Source organism: Rhinichthys klamathensis, unplaced genomic scaffold (assembly GCF_029890125.1).
Source record: "Rhinichthys klamathensis goyatoka isolate OS25496 unplaced genomic scaffold, OSU_Roscu_1.1 h1tg000603l_1, whole genome shotgun sequence".
NCBI classification, from domain to species: domain Eukaryota; kingdom Metazoa; phylum Chordata; class Actinopteri; order Cypriniformes; family Leuciscidae; genus Rhinichthys; species Rhinichthys klamathensis.
In genome coordinates this window covers 977,501-990,000 of record NW_026607058.1, presented here as the reverse complement: position 1 = coordinate 990,000, position 12,500 = coordinate 977,501, and the positions used below count along the sequence as shown (strand labels likewise).

Genomic DNA, 12,500 nt, shown 5'->3' with positions numbered 1-12,500 from the left:
GCGGATGTGTTGGAAGTGGGCAAACTCAAGCCTACTTTTTGAGGACTTGTAAAAGATTGATAATCCCCTAAAATCGCCAAAGGTTTTGAAATGTTAACTATGTCCAAGTGTTCTTATTACTGTATAGATTTCATACTCCATTGCTATGGAAATAAGCCTGTTGTTCAAATTAACCTGATTATGCCCTCGGGCGCTTGAGTAAATAAATAAATTAAATATGTGGCAGGCGTTGTGTGCAGTAAACTTTCTTTAAACAGGCCTGTTGCACTGACGTGATGACCCTTATATAATGCTAGTAAGTCTATTTAGAGGTGTGGATTAATTCAGGTAGGACTGTGTAGGCATATTTTATTATGTGTATTATGGTGTGGTCAGCAAAAATTCTTGATTACAAATAGTGGTCCACACACACAAAAAGTTTGAAAACCCCTGCTTTAGTGCAATCTTTTAAGACGGATGCATAATGTATGATTTTTGCCACATTTTCACCTTTGGGAATTTCATTGTGAAAGATGTGTTTTTCGCCGTAGGACAGTCTTGGATTGCTTTTTGATGTCAGTGTCAAAGTCTTTAGTTTGCCTGAGCTTTTACCCAAGATCTCACTGGAGCCATATTAAATCTGACAAGCAACAATAGTAAAATCACACAGTCTACATGCAGAAACAAGCAAATGATTTGAAATGCGTGTAGATTAAAGGGGTCCTGACATGGATTTGTTTTATTATTTTAAATGTTCCTAAGTTTTTTTTGCACAAAAACACAAATATCTATGAGGAACTTCGTTCTGACCCTCTGTCTGGAATAATCCGTTTTTAAGGCTTGTCATTAAATGGACTCTGTTATGATTGGCTAATGTCATTGCATAGGAAACAGTATCAACGCTTACTATTGCACATGAGTAAGAGTTTTTGAAAACATTATCCATATATAATATGTGGAGTATGTTAGAAACTGATCACGCATCTGTATACTGTATCAGTGTAGACAGTGTCTGTGATTATAATGGCTTCTGTTTGCTTTTGACATCCAGTGTAGTCAATGTCAGCTGTCAGTGGGCGGGGCTTATGGTGTGATGTATAACTATTGGTCGATGTCTTGCTCTAGAGGAAGTCATATGCCCGTGTGACGTCACAAATCCCACAATATCAGAACAAGCCGTTTGTGGAGCTCGATTAAATAAATGCTTTGTTTATAATGAGACAAGTAAAAAGACCACTTATATATCAAAAGATCAAAGATAATTGATTTCTCGTGTTATGATCCCTTTAAAGGTCCACTAACCAACTCGTCTTGATTAACTATTCATCATATAGCCAGAAAACCCAACATTTTTTGCAAATATATACAATTGCTAATTTAAAAATTATATTAAATAAAAAAAATTTAATTATATTACATTTTGAATTTCATCATTTCGAATCATTATATATATACACACACACACAAAATATACATATATAACAAGTAATATATATATTCCAAAAATTGTTAATGTAATTATGTATATACACAGTATACTGTATATGCATTAGGTTCAGGTTTGTAATATGTTTGTATGTATATATAATTGATAATATAGAAATTGTATTAAATTCAAAATGAATTCATTCATTCATCCTGTTTCACTCAGGAATATGTCAAATTACTAAATTGCTTTGAATTAAAGTGTTTGCTAAAGTAATAAATGTACATATGTACATTATACACATATGCCACACTTAATATCTGAATGCCATCACATTAGATTCATTATTATAAAACAAATATTTATATATATTTAATATATAAAAATTATTAGTTCAAAACAGATCAAATTATCTGATGTGCTCTCCACATTCATTGTATAGCTCTATACTTTTACGGACTGATTTGTGTATTTCTATTCCTCCTACACAGAGCCACTGCCCATGCAGATCTCTAACTCGTTTGAACTTTTATAGCTACCCTCTTTGGAACAGGTGACCATATTTTGTCCCAGTTTCCCTGAGTCCTTCTGCGGTGTCATCGCGGCCGAATTCACTCTCCGTTTCTTATTCCCCATCCAGCGGTCATTTGGCACATCAGCAATATCTGACTGGATAAACACCCAGAATGCATTAAACAACATCATTCTCCTTCACAGCATGGAGGGGAAATAAACGACTGGATTCTGCATTATCTGAAGCAAGAGTTATACAATTTTAATAATTTTTTCAAAACATTTGTGCATGTAAAATTAAGTAGGCAACATGTGTATCAAACAAATGCACAAGTGAGAAAAACCCGAAATGCCTGAAAAATCACACCAGAAGCTACCAGGAATATCTCTGTGCCACAGAAACACATCAATGCTGAAAGTTTAATGATAGCAGTCGATTGGCACAGTTCAGCGAGTACATGAAGAACTGATTAAAGTACATGAACGAGACTTCTCAAGGTTGAGTGTGCATTAATGATGCAGATGCTCACCGTCTCAATGCCCATGGCTCTCATTTGGTCCGTTCTTTTCTCACAGACGGATAAGAACTTTTTGGGATCAGACAGGGCATCTACAATAGCTGAAACGAAAAGATCTGGCAGCGTAAAGACTCGTGATGAAACTCAATGGACTTGCTTTCATCATGTTAGCGTGCTAACCTCCGAAGCCGTCGGGCACGTATGTTTTGAGGATGATGTTGCAGAAGACGGTGGCCAGAGACAGAGGTTTGTTGTACTCGTTTCTCAGGGAGATGTGCCTATAGCCCGACTGCAGTCCATCCAGCGGGAGGATCCGCTGTCCGATCAGTTTACTGTTGTCATCGTACACGGCCACCCGGAGCACAGCCAGATCCGGCAGGATCACCTGTGGGATCGAGGCGTTGCGTGTTATTTACTCTGCTTGTGTTTTTGACTTCGAGGAAGGGGTTTCAAAAGCAAAACAAAAGAGACGCCGGTGACCTAGAATATTAAAGGTACAATATGTAAGAATTTTGTAATAAAATATCCAAAATGCACTTGCACAGTGTGATATATTTCCTGTATTTGTGTCCTTACAATATCCCAAAAAGTCTCCAAAGATTTTTTATTTCAGAGAAATTCCAATTTTAAATAAGTGGCCGTCACGGAAAATTTTTTGCCTGTCAATGACGCAATATCCGCGCTATCCTCGGTTTCCGCTCGTACTGCCATAGCCATGACGTAACCATGGCGACAGACGTGGACAACTGCGTAGTGCGTAACGTTTAGCGGCATGCAGTTCTTGTTTCTTTCAAACATAGACCATGGCAAGCAGACTTTGGGGAAAACAAGGAGAACTAAAATGAGGATCAATATCAGCGTGGCGTTTTCGAGATGCCGAGAGCTAGCGTCCGCGGCTAACTTGGACTCGACAGAGCTTCACGAGTCACGACTTGACAGCTTTATTAGACAGGTGAGCAAATGTACATAAAACAAATCAATGTTATATAACGTTAGCTCAACATGATGAAATGTTAGAATATGGTCAGTATGTTATTCTAATGTTGATCTAGCTTACTGCTAGTTTCGTATAGCAAACGAACTAACACGTAGTATAACATTAAAACTTTCAACACACATTTAAATGCCGTTTAGTGTGATAGTGTAACGTTAGACCGAGTGAAGCAGCGCTGCGTTACCTCACAAGTTTAATTCGTCTAATAAACTGACCTGTGTGAGTAATCCAGCACTTGCGGGTAGTTCGGTAGAATTAAATGTCCTTATTTCTTTATATCCGCGGGACTCGCGTGTGATATCTGTCTCTTTAGCAATCGCGACCTGCTTCATACCACTGTAATGTTAAAAAACATGAATGTTTGCACTCATCCATAAACATTATTAGATCCATCAGCTTGACAGCAAGTCCCATCATTCACTTCATCACTGCGTCATCAACCTACGCCTCTGTTATTGTTGGAAACTGCGGCCTCTTGTGGCGAAAAAACCCTACATATTGTGCCTTTAAATAATAAAGCTTAAAGCTGAGTGAGTATTTCATGACAGAATTAAAATTTTTGGGTCTAAAATTCCTTTAATACCCATTTAAAACACATTTATCTCATAGCATTGTTTATGCAGTCGTAACTGCAGTGTAAATGCATTCATGCCAGCTCTGATCTGCAATAAATGATCTGTAAATATAACTAAATACTAAATCAGATGCAGCTTCTGAAAAAAGAAAAAAGAAATCATGATCGTTGTAGCCAAAAAGTTTGTTTGTAATAAATGTTGAATCAAAATATTTATTTTTAAAGCTACTTTTTGTAATGTCTATTTGATGCTTATCTCGTTTAACTCAATAATGACTTTATTTTATCTTTTGGAGGAAAATTCTCATCCACATTTGATTGCGATTCATTTGTGATTGATTTGATTAATTAATCGGTAGGCTTAAATAAATAAGCCTAAGATTTTGCACAATTATCATTCTTTTTTAATACAATTTCTTCATAACTTGCACCTCAACATTTTGGTGTGTGCTTTTTATATTTAGGTTTGCTTTATTCATTATTTATCCACCCTCATATTTTTCCAAGGGAACACAGAATATTACATAACATATTAAAATCTTAAATCACATTCAGATTCAAAAACACTGCATCTGATGCAGAACATATTTGCGCCTGTTTTTTGTGATCTTTTTATTGAAATTAGTTACAAAGCAACATGCATAATTATTAGGGCTGGGTATTGATACGAATTTCACAATTCGATTCAATTTCGATTCACAAGCTAGCAATTCGATTCGATTCGATTCAATATTGATTATTTTGGATATCAGGTACAATACATGGCAAATTTTCTCAAGGAAAACAAATCTCTTAACTAATGCTGTAAACTATGGGAGTCAGTTGTAGCCTATAGGCTTCATTAGCCTACTATAATATTGAAGGTAAAAATTAACTGATTTGTAGCTATACAAACTTAAACTACACTTTTATTTATTTTTATAATAATAAAGTTATATGAAATATAAACATTTAAATGGTGGCTGTCATAAAAACTTGCCAGATTTATTCAAACATGCATAAATATTGAAGAACATTAATGTAATATGGTGCATATATTTAGCAAAATGCTCCTCTTTAGAGTTAATATTTCTAGCTGACTAACGAGTTTATGGTCACATATGGTTTTTCTGAGGTAAATGTGACGTTACATGACATTGTTTACAAGTTGTTTTACTGACGTCTTTCCACAGTTGAAACACTGATTGAGCGATTCCATGTGACATGATACGGATTTCGATAAGTTGTACTCTATCTTTTAACACACGTTCATTCATGTTTATTTCGCACTGTAACCGGTATTATTAAGGCAGAAGAGGAGATCATGTGCTTCTCTTGAGCTGAGCCAGAGCGATGTCACGCCACAGCGCCAAAACGCTATTTATGTTTTTGAATTTCGTAAGAAAATGGACGTAATTTGAAATTTGAGACTTTATTTAGTATCAATAGTAACAAAGCACAAAGATTATTGTGATTTATTGGATGGGATGCGCGCTACAATGTTCCATCCATTCATCAAATGAAAACAGGATGACTAATCGATTCTTGAGATTTAAGAATCGATATCGGTTCGTAAAAATGAGAATCGATTAATATAGAGAAATCGATATTTTTTACCCAGCCCTAATAATTATGCATAGAACACAAAAAATAGCACTTTACTATATACAATTGCCAAAACCTTCGTTTTTTTTTAATACCGACAAATAAATCAAATAAACAAACACTGCTACTACTATTACAACAACTAATAATAATAAATTACATTAAAATAAACGAGTTTTAATAATCACACAAGTGTGAAGGCCTGTTTGCTGGGTGATTTGCTAAATCAATATACAAAATCAGATGACTTCACAAGAGTTTGTGCTTTATGGATCACACCTAATGACTGTTCCTCATATAAAACTACTGTATTGCTTTAGTAGACTTATAGGTCTTGTCCTTTCTGGGAACTCATGGTCACTATGAACTGTGGTTTGTATGTAAAGATGCTTCAAAAACTCTCCTGTTGCGTTTAATCAAAGAACAGTGTGGATAATTATACTGCAGCGTTCAGATCTCTATAGTAACTCCTTCATTTAGCTCATGTAGATATAATTAAAAAGTTCACTATACAATTCCACGTCTTATACGTTCTGGATAATGATGGGAAGTCTTTATGTCATTGATATTCTGAGCTACAGTTTAAGAACGAGCACCTCGGCTCTTCAGGGCAAAAAGATCGTAACGTGACATAATCGAGACAAAGACGTCGCTGGCATAAAGGTTACCTTTCTGAAGACAAATGATTCTCCGCTGTACACCGGATTCAGCCCATTGTTCATCACCATCCTGGTGCGAAACTCTTTACGGATGGTGTCCGTGGGGAGCCCGTACATGTCCACCTCCACGTACGTGCCGATCTTCTTATCGGACAAAAACTGTCCAGAGATCACCTGAGAGACAAACACTCATTTTCTAGCCAAGGGTGGTGACAGCCATTCAGCAGTCGCTTTCATTCACAGTGAATGATTAACAGTACACTTATTACAGTCACATCTTACATAATCAACAGTGTAACACTGTAGCACTAGCAAACCTCAGTACTCGATGTGTCTGTCATTAAACCAGAAGTGTTATTATTCAGGCAATATGTCAAAGTTTAGCTAACTAAAAGAGAACGGTTTCTTTTCACTTGGTTTTAAAGGAAGAATTCCTACACTTGTGTCCATGATTTTTTTCACGACCTTTCCAATTGTTCATGGTTACCGGATAAAGATTTTAAAAATAATAAATAAAAACAAATCATTTAAATATTTTTTTTTTATTTAAAAAAATTAATTTCAATGAATTTAAATAAATAAAAATGTATTCAGACAAATTCACTAATGAATCATTTAGTCTGTCTAACAACTGATTCATTGAAAAGAGCCGACTTAAATGTAAATGTAATAAATAGATGTGAATAAATAAATATTCAGACAAATTGCTTCATAAACCATTTAGTCTAACTGATTCATTGTAAATAAATAGATGTTTTTTAAATCAGTTCTTTTCATTTATTAATTTAAATAAATAAATATTCAGACAAAATGTCTAATGAGTCATTTCGTCTGTCTGACTGATCATTGAATAGATAATATATATATGTAAATATATGTAAATAAAAAGGATTTGAATAAATAAATAATAAATTAATAAATAAATAAGTCAATAAATATTCAGACAAAGTGTATGAATCATTTAGTCTGTCTAACTGATTCACTGAAAAGAACCAATTAAAGTAAATTTAAATAGATAAATGAATCAGGAGGCAATAATTATTTATTTATTTACATATATTTAAATTTATTTTAATTGGTTCTTTTCAATGAATAAGTTAGACAGATGTAAATAAAATAAAAAATATTGCCTACTGTCTAACTTATTCATTGAAAAGAACCAATTTGAATCAATTCAAATAAATTGTAATTAATACATGTAAATAAGTAGATTTAAATAAATATACATAAATTTATGTAAATAAGTAAATAAATAAATATTCAGACAAATTGCTTAACCCTCTGGGGTCCTTCATTGCAGAGTCACACTCAGGACCTTCGGGTCCAAATGGGCCGGAAGGGTGGGACTAATATTTATTTTAAAAAAATCATCTTTTTTTTTTTTTTTTTACTTGTTTTATATAACATTTTTTCTTTTCTTTTTTGGTGTTTTGAGATAATTTCAAAAATAAAAATGATTTATAATTAATATTAATGCAATAATTATGACCCAATTTTTCCCCATTGAATATAATAGAATTTTTTTTTCCTTGTTTTTTATAACATTTTTTCTTTTCTTTTTTGGTGTTTTGAGATAATTTCAAAAATAAAAATGATTTATAATTAATATTAATGCTATAATTATGACCCAATTTTTCCCCATTGGATATAATAGAATTATTATTATTATAATTTTTTTTTTTTAAAGCTGTATTTCATTTTAGAGTCAACCCTAGGCCTCATGAAAGCAATTTTTGAAATGAGATGGATGCCATCTGGTGGACAAACTGAGCATTTTAAAAATTCAAAACCCATATGTAATCTGAATTTATTGGTGTGTATGTGTATAAAAGTGTGTTTGTGTGTGTGGATGTGTCTGTTTTGCACTCTTGATGTTTTATAGATTCACCCCTTCACTGTTGTGTGCTTTTTTTCTGGATCGTGGCTGATTTGTAGATTGTACGCACAAAAAAACTGTATTTTCACATTTTTGCCAATTTCCCATTCATTTCCTATGCGGGTCCATTTGGACCCGAAGGTCCTGAGTGTGACTATTTTTTTTACAACCACTTAGACTATTCAAATCCTGTCCCCAATTTTTTGGGGTGTTCATATACCAATTACCAACAAAGTCACCAAATTTCGGACCATTCCGATGAAGCTATGATTAAAAAAATATATATATTTAAATGCTTCGGGTCCATTTGGGCCGAAGGACCCCAGAGGGTTAATAAACCATTTAGTGATTCTAAATTATTTAAACGGATTCATTGGAAATAACTGTTTATTTAAATTAATAAATGTGAATAAATAGATGTGAATGAATAAATAAATAAATATTCAGACAAATTGCCTAATGAATCATTGATTCTGTCTGATTCACTGAAACGAAATGACTCGAGCTGCGATCAGGTTTCCCTCTAGACGAGAGCAGACGCAGGGAAACGCATGTTCACTAAAGACATGCCTGTGGTTTTCCAGGCCTGATTGCAGATTTCCCATGACCACAGGAAGCCTGTTAAAGTTCAGTCGGACTGAAAGGACACACACCTGGACACTGCATGTGGCAGCGATCACTCCGTCCACCGGCGTCTCTGAGAACGGGTCGAACATGCGATCGGGCCGGCGCATGAAATCAGGCTTCAGAAGAAACCTGAGAGATCAACACATACAGTATCATCAGCACTCCCCTTACAGCAATGATGCGTTTAATTAACGTCCCGTAGTTAATCTACACCGGTAAACACAATGCTAATGGATATTGCCATGATGAATGTGTTGATTAATATGTTTGGAGTTTCACGACTCACAGCGTGGATCAGCAAATGAACACTGACAGCTGATGTGCTTTAAAGAAAGACTGAGAAATATCCATTGTCATGTGGGCAAGTCAGTAATGTGATGTAATTATGCTACTTAAAGGAGTAGTTCACTTTTTAAAAAAACTTTTGCTGATAATTTACTCACCCCCATGTCATCCAAGATGTCCATGTCTTTCTTTCTTCAGTCGAAAAGAAATTAAGGTTTTTGATGAAAACATTCTAGGATTTTTCTCCATATAATGGACTTCAATGGGTACCAAACGGTCCCAGGTCCAAATGACAGTTTCAGTGCAGCTTCAAATGGCTTTAAACGACACCAGACGATGCATAAGGGTCCTATCTTGCGAAACGATCGGTCATTTCAAAAATAAATAAAGTTTAAAGGGGCATTATGCAGAAATCCCGTTTTTGTCAAACAGCGACCCCTAGAGTTACTGTGGAGTACTTGAATTTAACGTTACTGTCGTAAATACCACTCACAGTATACAATAGTACATTGTGTTTAATTTGTCGTTTAATGAGATATAATATATGTTGTTAGTGGTGAGAATTTTCACGTGATTAAATACATAGATCCGACGATTTTAATGGTCCAGAGGCAGAACTTTTGCCAAGTGTGTCAGAGGTTCTGGGTTCTAATCGGTACTAGTAGTATAGTTTATTTTCCTCATCAAAACCGATTGTTTATTAGTGGTTGTATTTCAAGCAGGGATATGTTTTTTGTGCATTAGATTTTGTGATTTCACCATAACAAAATATAGAGAGTCTCTCAGTCCTCGCAACGGATTCAGGCGCGCGTCACAACAGAACACTGTAACTTATCTGCACCACTGACCGCAGAGGCAACGAGCACTTTGGTCACTTGATTTAAAAAATAACACATTTCAGATCGCCTCTTATTTAACAAACGAACGAAATGAATGCTCTACTAGAGTTACCTGGAGATGTTTTATTTGTTTGTAATGGTACATCCGTGCCGCGAGAAGTTTCAATGGGGACATAACACACCTGCAAATTATGCCTATGCTGGTGTTGTGTCCGACTCCTCGCTCGGTCAGTCTGCCGTTTCCTCTTTCTCTGTTCCTCCGACAATGCTTTCCTAGCTTTCTGCATCTTATATGCCGGCTCAGCCATGACGATAGTGTGACAAACTCCATCCATCTATACCTTGTTCCTGTGTGTATGTGTGAGTTGCCGTAAAGGAATATGTTACATCGCGAGAGCTGATATCACGCGATACTTCCTGACGCGGCCCGCCGCACCGAAGTTGCAAGTGAGATTTTTGCGCTCACAGGCACCAGGGGGGGTCGAGACGCCCACCATTCAACCCGAAAGAAGTTATATAACCATTTCAATAACTCTGAAGCTGTTCAGTTAAGCTAAAAAAGCTGCATAGTGTCCCTTTAAGTTTTATAAGCACAAATGCCCGCCTTGCTCTGTTCTGTGATGCACGTTCGTGACTCTTCTGTTCGAACTCGTTCATCAAAATGAACGAATCTTTTTTTGAGTCATTTCGTTCATTCAACGAACGAAATGACTCGAAAAAAGATTTGTTCATTTCGAACGAGTCTTTTTTCGAGTCATTTCGTTCATTCAACGAACGAAATGACTCAAAAAAAGATTTGTTCATTTCGAACGAGTCTTTTTTCGAGTCATTTCGTTCATTCAACGAACGAAATGACTCGAAAAAAGATTTGTTCATTTCGAACGAGTCTTTTTTCGAGTCATTTCGTTCATTCAGCGAACGAAATGACTCGAAAAAAGATTTGTTCATTTTGAATGAGTCTTTTTTCGAGTCATTTCATTCATTAAACGAACGAAATGACTCAAAAAAAGATTTGTTAATTTTGAACGAGTCTTTTTTCGAGTCATTTCGTTCATTCAGCGAACGAAATGACTCGAAAAAAGATTTGTTCATTTTGATGAACGGAGTTCGAACAGGAGAGTCACGAACTTGCATCACAGAACAGAGCAAGGTGAGGATTTGTGCTTATAAAACTTAAAATTTATTTTTGAAATGACCGATCGTTTCGCTAGATAAGACCCGTATGCATCATCTGGTGTCGTTTAAAGCCATTTGAAGCTGCACTGAAACGGTCATTTGGACCTTGGACCGTTTGGTACCCATTGAAGTCCATTATATGAAGAAAAATCCTAGAATGTTTTCATCAAAAACCTTAATTTCTTTTCGACTGAAGAAAGAAAGACATGGAGATCTTGGATGACATGGGGGTGAGTAAATTATCAGCAGAAGTTTTTTAAAAAGTGAACTACTCCTTTAATGTTAGTAAAGTTGCTTTTGTGCATGATGTTTGGCATGTAGAATACGTTTCTGACGGTCAGGTGTTGATGTTTACACGATTCTAGTTGCAATAAATGTGTTGAAGAATGAAGTTCTGACGCAATGAACTCTTCAGATCAATGAAACTTTGATAGATCTTTTAGACTTTATGGAGCGTTGTATTTGTTCCTCTGGAAGTGAAACTCATAATGATGCTTTGTCTAGTGATAAATGTGTCAGTAACTGGTTCATCTGTGAGCACATGATGGTTCATTATTGCAATAGCTGTCAAAAAGCTTGAGTAATAATGAATAGCGCAGCCGTCAAACGTACCCTACTTTTAATTTGATGTTAAACTTTTTCCCAGCACAGACACTCTAAAGCTTCAAACAAGATTAACAGCAAGTACACTGCATTATTTGTAGGTAAAGCCCCTCTAATTGAGTTATTCAGTGTAATCAGTAGTGTTTTACTCAGTAGATGATTTACACTTACCCACATGAGCCGTTATACTCAAACTTCCCTTGGTTCAGCTGCATCGCCAAATCTACAGGAAACAACAATCAGACTGAAGATCATTACAGGTTTAACCCTTCTAAAGCTATTCAGGGTCGCTTTGACCCCAAATGATGTTTGCTGGAATTATTAATAAACATAATTAATAATAATAAAAATTACAATAACCATGCATGTATTAACCTTTTTAATATTATTTCTACATTTTATATTTGACTTCAAAATCAAAAAGACAGAAATAAGTATTATCAGTACTAAATGTCTGACATTTAATTTGATAATAAATAAAATAATTATTGTAATAAATTCAAATAAACTCACTAATAAAAATAATAATAATAAAAAACCCAAAGATTTAAAATTAACCTAATCTATTACCATGCATTTTTTACCTTTTTATTAATATTTTTCTAAATTTCATATTTTACACCAGATTCAAAAGACAGAAATAAGTATTATCAGTATTATAAATAAGTATTATAAGAAGTATTATTGCTATTAAACAAAATAATTAAATGTGTCTATGTAATAAATAAAAATAAATTCACTAAAAAATTAAATGACAAAAATGTAATAAAAAATAAATTCACTAATAACAATAAAACTAAAAAATTAAACTAATATATTATCATGCATTTTTTTTTTTTTTTACTTT

The 12,500-nt window shown here is 34.6% G+C and overlaps 1 protein-coding gene across 1 annotated transcript in view; it reads right to left on the bottom strand.

Moving 5' to 3' along the window:
* LOC130075784 (1-phosphatidylinositol 4,5-bisphosphate phosphodiesterase beta-4) overlaps positions 1-12,500 on the bottom strand; it is an 82,384-nt gene that overhangs the window by 20,286 nt on the left and 49,598 nt on the right. The window contains exons 22-27 of the mRNA XM_056240551.1: positions 11,825-11,876; positions 8,777-8,879; positions 6,257-6,421; positions 2,617-2,821; positions 2,449-2,537; positions 1,945-2,074 (exon numbers count right to left, since the gene is read on the bottom strand). Of these exons, the coding sequence (XP_056096526.1) occupies positions 1,945-2,074; positions 2,449-2,537; positions 2,617-2,821; positions 6,257-6,421; positions 8,777-8,879; positions 11,825-11,876 (744 nt within the window). The remainder of the gene's footprint in view (positions 1-1,944; positions 2,075-2,448; positions 2,538-2,616; positions 2,822-6,256; positions 6,422-8,776; positions 8,880-11,824; positions 11,877-12,500) is intronic.